Genomic DNA, 16939 nt, shown 5'->3' with positions numbered 1-16939 from the left:
GAGCCTACATCCTACATCGGTCATTCTACTTTGTCATAACCTGGAGCCTACATTACCCACAATGCAACTCAACAGGTGAGTTGGAGACTCAGGTGTGTTGTTGCCCAGGTGGTAAGATCACTTCTTCTTTCCAACTCCACACCCTCAAACATGTTTCATAAATTTCAGACATGTGGATTCAGCCTCATTTGACGCTGACTCAGCTGAGGCACTTCATCGGGCTCCAGCGATCTCCGCGCACCACCTTTACGCACCAGTAGATGGCGCGCAATGCAAAGAAAACCCGAAAAATGAAGCCGATGAGAGAAAAATATTTAAACATGGAGGATTCTCACGTTAACAACCGACAGGTCACTTCACATGCTATCATTTAACATCAGGTGGTGCACTTGTGTTAGTGTTGGTGATCCTGATGAGATCTGCGTCAAAGGGGTCGATTCCCATGAAGGCGAGGCATGTGCGTGTGTGTGAGGGGAGGAGGAGGAGAAGGAGGAGGAAAAGGAGGAGGAGGGACATGTCACGCTCAAGGACCAGTTTTGCCCAAAAACTTCTGGAAAGTTGTGATGAAGTAAACAATCTGCTCCTGTCACAACTTCAGGCCCAGGAGTGTGTGACAGACAGACAGCCACACACACACTCGCAGACACACACGCGAACACACGCAGACAGACAGACACACAGACAGGCGGGGAGTGTCCAGCGACTGGATTTGAAATCATCTCACTCGTTTATGAAGAAGCTGGAGCCACAGCTCTTGCGGATTATTGCTGCTTTCACTTTTATTCTAAAGAAGGAAAAACCAGCTCCGTAGTTCCCATGACTTTTCGAGTTGGCCAGAGCATGGTGCATAAATATGGTGAGTACCGTTACATGTGACTACCGTTAAAGTTTGAGACTGAACTTCTGTCAGAGGGAAAGTTTCTAGTTTGATGACAGCTCAGTAAATCCACTAGACTGACCCAACAACCTCAGGTACAACCCCCTGGGATACAGTCTACTCTTTATAAACTTTGTATTTGTGTAACTTCCGGGACTGTTTTGGAGTTTTTTCATGTAAATGTTGAGGATCAGGCAGAAAACGTGTGAAGTAGCAGTTTTACCTCAGTGATGTGCATCATCTCTGTGCTGTGTTCCTCGCCGCCCACCAGGTTCAACCAGCAGCTGTGTTCCAAGAGAAAAATACCTTTTATGTGCTGTGCAGCAGAATACAACAGACAACAGAGCTTTATGTAGATACAACACAAATACACACTGTTAGTATTATTATTATATATGTTGTATTTGTACCAAATAGTATGTCCATGTCTTCAGAATCAGAAATACTTATTAATACTATTGATCCCTGGGGGGAAGTTGGGTTTTGTCCCTTCCAGCCCTGAATAGAAATATACCCAGACCGAGATAATTGCAATGAATAGAAATGTAAAATATAGTTAATAGCATGTGGTTGTTTCTTTAGAGTTTAAAGATATATAATGACTTGATTAGTCGCTTGACAGAAAAATACGTGGCCTCCATTGTGTAGCTGATTACTAATTTAATTTATGAAGGGAAAACAAGCTGATATTTTCTGCTTCTAGCTCCTTACACGTTTTGTTTTCTTCTCTATATCAGTATTTTATTGTAGTTCACTAAATATACCTTTAGGTTTTACAATTTTTAGATATTTCAAATGCTTTTGGAAACCACTTTATTGTTATTTTCCCCTGTTTGTTATTTTATTGACAGAATGATTTATTTCACAATACATATTTACATTGCTAGTAGAGTAAAATTAGTATTTCTATTTTATCACTACTGTCCATTATCTGCACAATAGTCATAAACTACTTCCACTGCTCAATATACAGTATTTTGCAGCGTTCCTGTTTGCAATCATACACTGCAGTTTATACCCTGTGCCTTCTTGTCTGTCTACTGATGCTGTGTACATATACGTCACTTGAGTACTTAATTTACTCTGTACTTATATGTGTACCTATACACCGATGATCAGAGAGAAACAGCATTTCAATCCTGTCTATGTCCTGTATATATGGCAGAATTGACACTGAGGTTTACTTTGACATATTTTTATATTGGGTCCCTGTATATGTTGAAATATATTTATATATGTTTGTGAGACTGTTATCCTGAGACTTGTGTGTATTTTGTGAGGCAGACACAGAGCGGGCAGTGGGGCTGCTCAGGAAGTACCAGGCCAACCTCACCAGTCCAGAGGAGCACACGTTGAGGACCAGCGTGGGTAAAGTGTCGGCCATCTTGGGAAGCCAGCTGTTCCAGGCCCTTCTCGGTAAGATAAACACTTTAAAGCTGCTCATTCTGGAGGAAGTTCGTCTTTCGAAACTCTGCAGCTTTTCCTGTTCCTGTTCGCTCGTCTTCCTTTTATGAGTGATGTGTTTTTGTTTGTTTTTGCTCCAGTTGCCGTCACTTTACTGTGGTTTTGCACAGAGCAGCTCATGTTGTACTGTACTCTGTAATGAAGTGGTTGGCTGCAGGCTGACACGAGACGCAGACAGGGTCAGGTTGTATTGATTTGTGTGAGAAGTTAACTGAGTCTAAATGTTTCCAAATTAAATCTTATGAAAGAGGCCTTTCAGTTTGCCTTACAAAGGTTTGCTGTATACCCCCCCCCCCCCACCCCCCTCTGTAACATACTCAGATTGTAATGAAATCCCAATAAAGCCGCACGCAAAAAAACACAGTCCATCTATAAACTGAGTCTTCATAAGCTCAGTCTTGTCACGCGCCGAAAAATGCAATTCCTCCCTCGTTAGCTTTAACTTTATGGCCTCATGTCAACATGATACAAATCACTGCTCTTAGAAACTGAAGCGGTTCATTCACCATTAACAGAAGCAGTAATCTACTGAGGCTACATCCATACTACTACCTTTTAGTTTGAAGCGTTTGGCCTCTGTATCAATTTGAATCCCTGTCACCTGAAAACGCATATCACCTGACCACTCGCGGACACTGAGCAGGCGCGCGGTGGTGTACGCCGATTGCTCGAACAATAGCTCGTCTCCTACGCATGAAAAAGCATCTGTGTCGGTGTAAAATGTGAATTTAACTGCACAGCAGCTGATAGCAAAGACAACAGGGTCGGCAATGCTTGTAACTGATTATCCGTGTTGGTTCTTCCGAGTCTTCAGTAAGTGGGTCATGTGACAGGAGCCTGACGAATCAGCTAGTGCGACGTCATGACCGCAAAGATCCAATCAGCAAGCAGTTGTGTTTCTACGTCATTGTTTCCGAATGTCTCTTTTTCTGCTCGTCCAGACTAAAACACTGCGGCGGAGTTTTCAAAGTAAATCAGGACCAGCAGCATTTCCAAATGTCTCCATTCTACTCTGGAGTCGTGTGGACGCCAGGCGCATCTGTAGCGGAGTTGAAATCATAGAAGTGTGGATGTAGAACACTGATTCTACTAATCCTGTTTTCAGCGTATAGTTATACTGATCTGCAGTCAGTGTTCTTCATTGTCCCCAGCTTCACCTCCATGATAAGTTTGGCGTTTTGGTGAAGGGTTTCGGAGAAGCCGGTGTGAACCTTGACCTCGGCTCCTTTTTAAAGCAGATGAAGCAAATTACTTCCCTTTAATCAATGGTTGAGTGGTCCTTCTAATTACCACAGCCATGTTATAATGATGCCTGCCCGTGGGTCTGCTGATGCCACTGCTGACCTACTGCTGCTTCACTGCTGGGGATCTGAGGGGGAAGGGCCGCATGGGCAGCTGTTCAAAAATATACTATATGGCTGTTTTTACACTGAGGGAATTTTCCCTGTTGTAAGAAATCAACCTTTTTGAGAAAAAGAACAAGAGATAGTCGGATTAAACTTGTAATTTGTTCAATACTTTAATTTATGGCCATATACCTGGAGAACAAACTACATTCCCATCAGCCTGTGCTTTCGGTTAGCGCAGATTAGCAGGCAGTTAACATTACCTGTAGGCCTTCTCAATATCACTATATTAGCATTGTCATCTTTAGCATGTTAGCATCTATTGTGATTTAAAATTAGCCATGCTGACAGGGTTTCCATCGAGCTCTGAGGGATCTGAAACAATTCTAAAACTATAGAATAACACTCAGTCACGTTCTCCTTTGTGTTGGCACTGTTTAGTATAATATGTCAGTCGTGTATCTCTGCAGAGGACAGGAACGGTCTGAGAAGTGTATCCCTGTGAAAGCTCAATTCTATACCTGATGTATCTTGTTATATGATGAAGTGAGGGACACTCAGAGAGGATAACCTTCCAAATCAGGATTCCAAACATTCCTCACAAAGAATGTTCAATCAGGAACGAGCCAAAGGCCGACAGGACAGTAAACTGCTCCCGGCTTCAATTCCGACCCTATTCTTAAAAAACTCCAGGCTCTCTGGCTCATCTGCGCACTGTGGAGGTTAGAGGATGAAGAAGAAGAGGTCTACGGCCCATCAGGTGCAGGCCCGATGAAGCCTCTCCTGCTTCTTTCAACATGTGGTTCTCATCAGAAAGGGCAGGAGTGGAGGAGCAGCCGGTTCACAGCGCAAACAGGAATACAGCACTATACTAACATTACTCATCCTCTTATCCTCTCCTGTTATGTTTGCTCTGCATGCTCGGTGCCATGTGAACCGGCTCTGTTTCTCTCTCACTGAAACGTTAAAGCAGTGTTTTGAATACGTTGTGATCAGATGAGACAGTTTTGCGATTGAAAAGATGCAGTCGTCACGATTTGAAGAGGGTGATCCGCCAACATGACAGCACAGTATTCATCTTTGAGAGAACTCTCCAACGTCGATGCACTGTGGGAAGTGGAGAGGTGTTTGATGCCGTGTGGGAAGGTTCAGTACCGGCCACTTGATTGGATGTCTGCACGGTTGCACAGTCACGCACAAAGGTTGCCTTAACTGTGCATCCACCCTTTTGTTCCAGTGTACAAACATGCCGTGGGAGGCATTGGGGGGGGGGGGGGAAGCTGCCGATGCGGAGTTGGGACCCACACGGACAGACACATGTTAAATTACAGGGGACCCTAAATTCCTGGGGGACACTTCATCGAGGCCGCGGCAAGGGGGTGAATTGTTTGCCCTGCCGGGAAATCGTGGCCTATTTTCCCGTGAATGTGAATGTGAGCTGTGGATTGCTCGTCACCACGTGAGGAACCGGGGTCACCACTTGTTTTCCTGTGTGATTCACCCAACCAGCCAATAAAGAGATGACTTCAGTACAGCTGAAAAGGTACATGACGAATAGAGGCGGGCCTGTTACACACACAAACACACTGATCCATGCACACTGATCCCCCCCCCCCCACCCTCACCCCACCCACGCCTGTGACAACCAGGCTCAGGGCTCCGACCAGGCCGACCTTAAAAAAGATCTGGGAGTGAGTCCTGTGAAAGAGACTTCTGGCTTTGGTTATGTTTTCTGTTCCGTGGTTTGGAATGCATGTGGTCTGCGAGGGTTGGAACAGTTCAGAGATTTTTTTTTTTTTTTTGAAAGTCACAGATGTGGAAAAAAAACAACAACTCTGTACTTTGTGTGACTGTGAATCCCGATCTTATAAACACTTCAAGACCCGATTGAGCACTTTTCTCTGTCTCGTTACTTCTGCCAGGAATAGATGAGCGATATAATAAGAAGCGTTGGTTGTGTGAAAGCAAGCCAGGTGCCCGAGCACATCCCGCATGATGCAACGAATCTGAGATTTATTTCAAGCTGAGCTAAGCAGCGATTTAACAAATAAGTCACACTTATGGTTTTCCTTCCAGCGCCGGAGTAAAATGGTCCAAGTGAGTGTTTTGAACCAAAACATGCGCGGTAGAATGAATGTGTCCGGCCTCCTGCTGCTCTACCCAGGGACCATCCCTTCACCTGAATGCTCTGGAGATTCTCCGGTGGTTGTCATCCTGTCTGACCACAGACAATCTCCTGCTGCATTCTTCATATGTGAAGGGACAACGTGATAAGTTACACTAAGGGGATTTTATAGGTGGAACACTTTATCGTGTATATGAATAGTTATATATATTAGCAATAAGGACCGTGGGTATTTGTGTTTATGTAAATGTGTGTATGTAGGCCTACCTGAAGTGTGTGTGTGTGTGTGTGTGTGACTGCTTGTACATAAAAAGTTTGTGCAGTGAGGTTGCTGAGCTGGGCAACAAACTCCTCAGCCCACACATGGCTTCACTCCTCCATATTCAGACACAGCGATGAGTCACATGATCCATTCTTACACTTTTGTTCTCAGGGTGCCTTGTTGGGACGTCTTGACTCTTATCTCTCTGTCTTACACACACACACAGGCACGCACGCACGCACACACACACACACACACACACACACACACACTTCACACACACACACTTTGAGCGCATTCCTTTCTTTGAGTCTCTGTTTCAAACAAAGATGTTCATTGAGTTAATAAGAAACTAAAATGTAACAGGTTTCCCTGGATGTCCAGTCATGTTGCCCGTCTTGCCCCGACATTGAACTTTGGGAAGTTGATGAAGTCCCTAGCAACCTCCTTTTTGCAAACAGTGCAGTAACCAGGCCCATGTATGACATCAGCAAAGTTGTCCCAGTGCATTCTCATCAAACGGCTGCCACTCAAAAGGTGACCACAGGTCATGGGCATGCAATGAGCTAAGAGGTGATGAGTGGAGACGAGCGGAGGAGGGGGGGGGGGGAACCAGAGTGGAGGAGTTCAGTCAGAGGGAAACTTTAAAAAGCCAAAGAAGGAGGAGTTAAAGAACATGCAGTGATGTCAGTACTGATGTCACACGTCTGGTGTTTATGTGATAATTGAGAAAGAGTTACATTTATTAATGTCCCTGCTTTTTTCAGTATGTGTCAACATGTGAAAAACTGTAGGGAGAACCTAGTTGTCTCAGACTAGTCAAGATTAGATATTGTTCATGGAGTAATTATGTTTTCACCTCTAACTGTTGTTTGGCTGGTTTGTTCTGTAAGAAAGACTATACAAAAATAACTGAGAAGATTTCTATGGAACTGGGTGGAAGAAGGCAGTAAGCAGAGGCATCCAGGATTTTTTTTAACTTTCTTTAACATTGTGAGATAGGCTAGTTTCTTTGTTTTGTTTTGTGTTTTTGACCTGTCACCTTTGTCCCAGAGAATAATTCATCAATCTTAATGAAACTGAGAATTTAGGGAACTGATATTTATGAGCCATATTCCATGTGTACACATACAGTACTTGGCAAATAAAGCTGATTCTTGTTCTTATTTAGTCTTGTTTTCCTTTTGATATTTTGATTCTGCTTTTACACCTTTTTAGATTCTTATTTGCTCTCATGCATGTGTATGTAAGTGACACTTATTTCCACTGATTGTACAATCACGTTAGCGTTGACACGACTCTGACGTGAAAGTTCAGTGAATAATTTCAGTAAAATCCGTATTCCATGTCTGCATCTCTCAAATCAAAAGCTAAAGGCTCATCATTCCCGCTGCTCAACTAGGGGGCAGTGTCTGCATTTATTCCACATGTGTGGGAGCATGTGTACCCTCACCCTAAAATGGAGCTTCAGCTTAAAGAGACTGAAAATGACCTGAGGTGTAAAGTGAAGCGGAGGAGAATCAGTGTTGTTTGCGATGCACGTTGTTCAGGTATGAGACATTGAAATGTGTCCCTCTAGGACACTGTGTTGATGATTGACTCAGTCGGTGTCTGACTCAAGCACTGTAGTTCAGCGACAAGATAAGAAGAGCACTTGCAAATGTGGAGACATAGCTTCCATGTAAATGGACGACTCCCACCCCCACGTTTTCACCTGCTGCACCTCTGAGGCGAACAGACATCTCCCAATGTGCCCATGACTGATCAGTGGCTTTTAAAGCAGTTCACTTTCAAAGAGTGAGAAGTTATGAACAAGAAAATACTCAGTCAAAAAAAAACTTACATGTTGTATTTGTAACGATACGAGTAAAGAAAAAATAAGCTAATTTTTGTGTTTTTCTCACAGATATTCAAGAGTGTTACGAGGTGACCTTGCAGCAGACCTCAGAAGAAAGTGTTGTGAAAGAAGACAGAAGGCAGGATGCGTGGGAGGTAATTTTCCAGCTTCACATTATAGATTACGGAGAAAATAAACGTAAATATTTACTCCGCTCATTGTTAAAAGAAATGTTCACAGTGTATCCGGCGTAGCACGTACTTGCGTGTGCCGCACTTTGCCTCCTGGCTACACTAAAGTCACAGCGGCCAACACGCGGTGTCACTACCTGTGTCCCTCACACTCCTACATGGGTAAGATGTTATCGTGAGTCACGGTGGCGATGACTTCAACCTGATGAGTGAGTGAGTGAGTGAGGGAGGGAATGTGAGGCGGAGGAGAAGATGGAGCGAGGGACACATGGGTAGAAGGAGAAGAGGGAAATTAGACCGAGTCAAAAGAGCACTGATTAACATTTGCTCATCAGTGCTCTGGTGAAGTCAGCCGGTGTTTTCATTACAACAAGTGTTTGCACTCACATGGATATTTAGAACATATCTAGTGAATAAGACACAACAACTGAAGTGAAGAGAAGAACATCTGATTTGTAGATTTGAACATTATTCACCGAGACGTCTCACACAAGTGGATTCATAGAAAACATGAAAGCCACAACGCAACCACAAGAGCCACACAACAGTAACATAATCCCAATGGAAGCGATTGACAACTAGTGGCGACCATGAAACGTGCAGAGTAACTTACTGTCGTCAGGTGAGCCCTCGTTGAAGGAAACCCTCTCAAGCCAGTCGCTAGTTAAAATTGGATTGAACCCAATCGGTTGATTCTGTCTGAATTAAAATGATTGGTTGTCTCTTATCATAATCCAATGAGGGCCACAGACAGGTTTTTTTTCTTCTTTTAGAGAACTTTACTCATTGATAGCTATCAGGACCTGAAGAGGATTTCAAGAATTAAGATGAAGTGTTTCACAAACCACTTACCTTACTGCTTACATGGTTACCAGTCATTAGTTGTTTGTAATTAGTTGTTAGATCTCTTCAGCCTGTTCAGAGATCCTTAAAGCTGTGCTCCAGGGGTCCTCCATTTTCTCTGTGGTCACTCGGGGCCTTCTGATTGCTGATGAATTGACACAGTGAAGATGATTCTAACCCCCGGGTTACTGTCAGCAGGTTGTTAGATCTCTGGCAGACTCATCAGTGAACAGTTAATTATGGAGCAGGCGACTGTAGATCTGACTGAGCCACTCGGAATGTTTGGATCTCCTCTGGATTTCATATGTAGCCTGATAAACTGACTCTTGCATAAATGTCCTTATGCATATTTCAAGTATACGCAACGTTTCTTGGAAAACATGCACAGTACAATGCGTGTGCCAGCGATTTTTTTTTTAAAGCTTATAATAAAAAGGTGCTGCTAGATGACGCAATTCAATCCTCACACAAGATAAAAAGTTTAATCCAACATTATTCCTTCATGCTTCACAGCCCCCTCCCCCCAGTCAATCCCTTAATGGTAATATGTTTTTGGAAAATCATGTGCTAAGTCTGAACTGGATTGTGTTCGGTCAGCTGAACACGGGAACTGCAATAAACTTGTCATTCGCTGGACTGTTATTAAATGGATGCTTTGGTGCAGGAAGGTGTGTTGTCCAGGTTGTGGTCGCTCGTCTGCACGTAAAACTTGAGTGACAGAAGGATTCTCATGTGTTGTGGGACCTTGTTTAAAGCACAAAATTAGGCAACGTATGAACAAACTGTTTTTCTGTTTATCATATTATGGACTTTATCTGAGGATCTCTACCATTTAGGATGAGTCCTTTTAGGTCTGAAGAATCACAGACATATCGGATCATTGGCAGCAAACCACTGTGTTCTAAAGAAGGTAAAACTCTAGTTGGATGTTACTTAATCACTATTAATTGTATAAAAGTTGATAGATTGTTTTATAGATTGTTTTATTTACCATTTATTTCTAGTCAACTTTATATTAACCGGTTATTTTGTCAGTTTGTACCCTTTATCCTTCACATACTTAATCCCCAGCCTAGTACTGTGTTGACTCTTGTTTTTGTACTTTTTGTTATCTATCTATTACAATTAGCTGACGCATTTTTACATTTAACTATTTCAATAATCCAATACAAAATATCAACAAACCGCCATTTTGACCTCTGCCAAAGAAGTTGTATCTTCACCCCTGTCCAGTTGTTTGTTTGTTGATAAGCAGGATTACGCAAAAACTGAACAGATTTCTGTTTAACTAGGTGAAAGGATGGGTCAAAAAATAACCCATTCAAATTTGGCACAGATCTGGACCGGGTGGCGGATACAGGATCATTTTCTATAGCCTTTTGAAACAGGGAGTTTTTTGACATTTGCTACAGATTTTTCCAGGGCATCATGCATGGATCCTAATGAAACAAATCAGACATATTTATGGGATATTAATGAGTGCCTGCAGTTTCGTGCAGATCTGAATAATCAAATTATTATCTACTGATCTACTTCACAATCTTTAAACATATCTCCCCTGAACCACTGAAGTAGCCCAGTGAGGGAGTCGATGTGTTCCTCCACCATCAGTCCCATAGAGGAGGAACTAAACCACAAACTGTAACTGCTGCTTGAACTTTATTCTGCCGTCCTTAGCTCCTCTCAGTGTATTCTGTGATCCGCCCTGTCTAGCCTCTAATTCGGCAGCTATGATCCACTCCTCTCTGGATCACAGCTGCCTGTGGGGCCCAGGCACAGTCCTAGAGAGAGAAGAGGTGATGGAAGGATGCAGCAGTCATAGTGGGAAGTTTGAGAGAGGAAGAGAGAGCGAGCGCTGCTTAATGGACACCCAGTGAGGTGCTCATCAGTATTCTGGCCATGCTGTCACCTGAGTGGAGGATGGGAGGGAAACTAAATGAGTCTGCAAATTCCCTGATTTGGTGCAGAGAAGCAGGTGAGAGTGAAGAGCGGCTCCTTCAGAGAACCAATGAAAACCGACAAGAAGCTGTTTTTAGTAGATTTATTGAAATGATGACAGAGGAACTTGTGTTTTGATGGCAACAACATTCACGTGTTTTTATTTTTTATTTGATTGTGTAGTAGTCATAGAGTAATGGCCTAATCAAAAAATAAATACAGTAGACTGAATACATTTGAAATATTATATAATTTTAACGTTATTTATTGAAATGCTGATTTTGAATTTGTCTGCAGAATGTGTTTGTGTGTTTAATGCAAAGGCCAAACAAACTATTCAGCTGCTTTCAGACATGCACTGAACTCCGCAGCTCCTCCGTATCTTCTCAGGAGGAGGTGCATGTCTGAACGTGAGTGAGATGCTCCGCAGTTTCTGCAGACTTCCTGTGCCTGGCCTCCTGGTATAATGTCCATAGGAGTCCAGGAGGCGTCGATGTGTGAACACAGCAGGGGGATCCCCGCTGGATTCACCGGAAGTGAGTTGGGGGGGTTGACGCAAACATGAATGACACACGTGAAGAGAATTTGTGGTGATAAGAGTTGACAGCGGCGCCTGTGTTTTGTCAAGAAAATCTTGTGATCTCCGCTAATACGTCACTTCCTGCCTCCGCCTGCTGCTCCTCTATCCTGAATAATGCAGAAGAGTTGTTGCTGTTGTGAACGCGTCTGTGCAGAGAATCTCATGCTGTGTTGTGCACGAGTGAAAGGCAAAGCGCGGGGAAACTCTGTAGCAAATTCCTTGGATTTTACCAGCAGGTCATCTCTGAAAACCACAGAGCGAGCAGCCGCAGTGGTGGTGGTGGGTGGGGTCATCTCTGGCTCTGGCGGAGCAGTTGACCTGTCTGCCAGTGCCGCCATGTGAGAACGGAGCCGTCAAAGTTAAAACTCACTTCATCACCTCTGCAAAAATGTCTGATCTAGTTCACCAGTGCAAAATAAACAGTCTTGTGAGCACGTTGATGTACCCTGCTTGCTCGGAGGGGGGTTGTATTTAGACACTTATATTTTCAACTTGAGCATAAGAGTAGCTATCACTTAAAAAAGAAGTTACCCCTTGTTTGGAGAATCACTGGGCCTGCTTTACACTTTTGGTAACTTTGAACAGTTGATGGCTCGCTCTAAAGGCTGCCATCTGCTGGCAGATAAGTAGTGTGTCTCTGTGTGTTCATGTTCGCAGACAGTAGAAGGTCTCAGTCGCTGTTCTTGTTTGTATCTCAACATCTTAATGGTAAATGGGCTGTGTTACCAGTTATCTTTCTAGTCATCAACCACTAAACCCATCGAACCCTTTACTACATTGAGCTGCTTTTACTTTCTGTCACTGCTGGTGTGGGGTTCAGTATCTCGCCTCAGGAAGCTGGGGATCGAACCACCGATTCTTTGGTTAGCTAATGACCCGTAGTTCCTGATAAGCCACAGCTGCTCCAATACGTATTGGACTTAATTCATTTTGATTTCAGTTGCACATTTGCTGTCACATTAGACTATTATATGGAGTCCAGTTTTGTGCTGCTCTGTTGTCACAGCTGACTGTTTATACATGTTTTCATCAACTAGCGCCTGTTGTTGCTTTCACAATCGTTTGACATTTTAGCCAAATGTTTTTATTCACTTTTTTGTCAACAATTAGATACTAATGTATTTTTTAGCTGTTTCTCAAGTTGCTGTTCCTGAGGAGAAAGTGCATAAGCATATTTCCCAAAATGTTCTTCTTTACAGATGTTTGCAGTGGTTGTCATCCATGTTAACCACAATGTCCTGTTCATTGTTGGAGTAGTGTTTTTTTTTTTAAATCTGGCTTTCACCATTCCTGTCTGAACATTGCTGTGTCCTTCAGAATCTGGAGGAGGACGAGGAGGAGGAGGAGGGTGTGTCTCGGGTGCGAGTGACCAGCAGGAGGAGCCCTCACAAAGTGGAGCGCGTTTCTGGCCTGGTGACCCGTTCCCACGTCGACATGCCGAAGGTGAGCAGCACCAAGCAAACAGGACCAGGCACTGATCCCACCATGAATGATCCTGGTGACGTGGTGATCACACATCCTCCACTGAGCGAGCTCCAGCATCGTGAAACATCTCTCACTGTTCAAAAAACCCCACATGTGCTCCGTCACTGGTCCCAGGTTCCCCGGACCTGGGACCAGTGATTGGGGTTTGCTTTGTGTTTGTTTGGTTCGCTCTGGAGATTATGAGACACGTATTCAAACAGAGCGACAGTAGCAGACACACACACACACACACACACACGTGCTCCTGAGGATGGGAGAGAGGCTCTTCACGTAGATTGTGACGCAAACCAGCGTTTTAACTTCGTAGTTCTGAAGAATTGACGACCCGGATTATCCAGGAACATGGATCTGAGTTCAGTGGGTTATTGTGGAGATCGGCTCTGCATGTGAGGGATTGGAAAGGAGCACAGGAGCAGAATCACTTGTTAACCCGATTTTCTTACCTTTGTGTTCTCAAGCAAGCCGTTAGGGATATTTAGATGCAAGGCTTTTGTGAGTAACAAGCACAGTCCTCCTTCTTCATGACGGAGACATGTCTTATAGGCTTGCCATGTTCTTCAGTATTGCTAAGGGCCCTTGTGTTCACATGCCTTCCCCATTACAACACGGCCAGTGGCACATGGCAGCAGAGGGGCCGCAGGCGTTGGCTTTTCAGCTGAGCCCAGAACTAGTGCAGTGGGGGGAGGCATGAGGATCTGGGGGCTGGGACAGGGTAAAGGAGATGGAGATGCTCTGAGCTCATGGACTCAGTGTGCTTGTATGATAATGTCTGATAAGAACATGGGGAAAACACAGGTTGACTCTGGTGGGGATAATATGGAGCTGTGCACGTGTGTGTGTGTGTGTGTGTGTGTGTGTGTGTGTGTGTGTGTGTGTGTGTGTGTGTGCGTGTGTTGTGTGTGAGAGAGACTCCCTCTATCACATGAAGGAGGGAGGTGAGGGAGCTGAGGAGGTGCAAGGATCGGGAGGGAGGGAGGGAGGAAGGAGAGATATAGTGGGGGAGGCTGAGAGAGAGAGAGAGAGAGAGAGAGGCGAGGGCCGGTGCAGTGCAGAGCTGGAACGGACACCCAGAGCTCAGCCTTCCTCAGGTTGCCATGGAAACCACATTCCTCCCCCGCCTGCATCCCTACAGACTGCTCCGACTCTCTCTCTCTCTCTCTCTCTTTCTCTATCTCTCTCTCTCTTCGCTTTTCTGTTTTTCATCCTGTCTTTTTCATTCCTCTTCTAATTCGCATCTTTGTATTTTTTTTATTCCTTCTCCCTCGCTCTCGTTCTCTCTCGCTCTCGTTCTCTCTCGCTCGCTCGCTCTCTCTCTCTTTCTGCTCCGTTTTTTTTTTTTCTTTTTTACTCCGCACACACATTGAGTACATTTGTGATGATGCACACTCAGCAAGCACACAGTGATTTCACATGCATGGCTCTCTGTGGCAAGGTGAATGGATAATTACACGCACACACACACACACACACACACACACACACACACAGTACACACAGTTCTTTTTTTCTCATTCCCGTGCATTCATGGACACATAAGCACTTTGTTGTTTTCTCCGCATCTCTGTGTTTTCTTCTCTCTATTTTTACTCCCCCTTCTGTTCAGCACCATGCTTCAATAATGCCCCCTCTAGTCATCACATTTCTGCCCACACACAGGGCACCTCAGCTTCGTTTCTCCGCAGCTATGGCGTCTCATCGTGGACACCTTCATCTTATTTCATCAATTGCTTTCACCTTCATGTTCGGTTCGCAGCTCGTCTCTTAACCTCCTACTTGCATCCCTTTTTCACGGCTCTCTTTCTCTCCAGCTCCTTTCTTCTCGTGTGCGCACAAAATCTATGTGAAATGTGGGTTCCGTACCCATGCAGCTCTGATACGATCTCCCACTCTCCTCTTCTCCCCATCTCCCTCATTTCCCTCTATTCCCTCTTTCATTTTCCTCCCTGTGTATGCTCCTCTTGTATTTTCCATCAGTTGGAGGTGCTCTGTGGTGTGTGTGTGTGTGTGTGTGTGTGATGGAGCAGCTCCGAGGCCTCTTATTGGGAGTCATGGCCGTGTAGCCTTTGTTTTTCTGTGTTTGCACCTCTGGGAGACCTTTAGTTGCTGCTCCCCGGCAGGTAACCCTGTCTTTCAGTACAATACTGATGAGTGCCCCTAATGCACATTGCATCTCTCCTGCACACTTCACCACGCTCTGATTCATTGATGACTGCTATGTGTAAAAGATTCTCTGCAATTTATTCATTTCAATATCTGATATTTGCAGAGGGAAGGCTCGTTCTGTCATGATGTAATGATGCCTGAGAGAGAGAGACTTATAAGACTTGCTTCCTCACCCCCTCTTACAGTTAGTTAAGGCTACAGTAAGAACAGCTCAGTACGTGTTGATAAACGGAGCTGCCTCTTTAAGGCTGCCTCACTGCCGACTGTCCTTTTATGGCGCCGCATCCGGTCAGGTGACGAAGGAGCAGAGTCACACAGCTTCTCTGAGAAATGCCTCGAAACGACTGAAAAGCTCAATACACGGTCTGTGCAGGGTGTCCAGGTGGGTTTATGTAATAAGGGTTGTGCAGGCTGATGCCGAGCTGATATTGTTTTTTTGGGGGGGTGTTGGGGGGTGGGGGAGACGCGGCAGAAGCATCTCTGTACAAAAGCACAGGATAATTTCCTCGCTTATGCCATAAATCACAGGCCCTTCTTTTTCATTTGTCAACCGAGGGTCAGAGGTCGCTGCTTTCATTTCACAAGATAAATCACCTCATGCTGTTGATCTCTCCACTCCAAGCTGTTTAATTGGGCACAGTATTTATCAATGATTGCACACACACTCACACATATATAACCAACTCTCACTCATGCGTACACAATATATATGTGTGTGTGTGTGTGTGTATACATATATATTTGTGCATTGACGTGCGTTAGATGAATGAATGAATCTTTGAAAACCAATTGGTTGTCATTGTATTTCCTGCAGGATAGGAGCAGCTATTAAATTTGGTCCGAGTCAGAGTGTAATTACGAGCTAACACTTCAACACACCCCGTTGTGAAGTGTTGTTTCACTCTTTATGACAATAAGTTGTTTCAGTAGAAAAAAGTTTTTTCACTTTTCACCGGGGTCGGAGCATCTCAGTGCACGTCTTGTCTTCAATCGTGGAGGTGAGATCATTTTCCATCTCTGGTTTTTATGTGTAGCCACTAAACAAATGCCAGTAACCGAATATTGCTGCCTCTGCTTGGCACTGCATCACCCCATGGTAAAATAATCTTATGTGGGTGACAGTTTTATTGTGTAATAAACTGCAGATTAAATCGACAATAACACGTGATCCAATACAAGGACATTGCGAGTGACACCCTCGGAAATGATTGTCTAATTGAGTCCCACCAAAAGTACATAGCCTCAATAACAGTTTTACGTGATCTTCACAGAAATGTTGTATATTGCAGAGATTTCGAATTTGATTACATTATTTTGTACTAATGTGGGTTTTATACTCCCCCCTCAGAATGAGCTTGAATAATAAGCATTGAATTTCTTTAGTGATTAAAACCCAAAAGAAACAAAAAAAACTGATGTCCATATTGACAAAATGACGTTAACTATTACATATTACCAGCACTACTGTAATATCTCTGCTGTAATCCCATTGTTTCATATTAACTTCCTATATTCCACCTCCATATAAACCAGCAAACGATTGGCTCTAAAAAAAATTCAATTTTTTGGATATATATTAGGTTATGTAACATTCAAAGGGTGAGGTTTCTTTTCCCCTAGAGCTACTGAACATGCCCACATACACACTTCATATGCAGATGTGTTTGCACGCGCATGCTCAGCCGCACACACAGATGACATGTGTGTTCATTCATTCAGGTGATACCTCTCTGTCCATCTCTGCTGCCTCCACCGTGTGTTTGTCATTCCCTCTCTTTTCTATGCCGCCAGTATTTTTCTTTTCTACAGCCTCCTGACTGTGCTGTGC

At 44.0% G+C, this 16939-nt stretch overlaps 1 protein-coding gene across 1 annotated transcript in view; it reads left to right on the top strand.

Moving 5' to 3' along the window:
- Positions 1-541: 541 nt before the first annotated feature.
- Positions 542-16939, top strand: part of dlg3 (discs, large homolog 3 (Drosophila)) — a 75153-nt gene continuing 58755 nt past the window's right edge. The window contains exons 1-4 of the mRNA XM_053429529.1: positions 542-856; positions 2162-2293; positions 7981-8066; positions 12781-12906. Coding sequence (XP_053285504.1) covers positions 817-856; positions 2162-2293; positions 7981-8066; positions 12781-12906 — 384 coding nt within the window. The 5' untranslated portion in view covers positions 542-816. The remainder of the gene's footprint in view (positions 857-2161; positions 2294-7980; positions 8067-12780; positions 12907-16939) is intronic.

Source organism: Pleuronectes platessa, chromosome 8 (assembly GCF_947347685.1).
Source record: "Pleuronectes platessa chromosome 8, fPlePla1.1, whole genome shotgun sequence".
NCBI lineage: Eukaryota > Metazoa > Chordata > Actinopteri > Pleuronectiformes > Pleuronectidae > Pleuronectes > Pleuronectes platessa.
The sequence above is the reverse complement of the archived record's forward strand: the minus strand, read 5'-3'. Positions and strand labels throughout refer to the sequence as shown.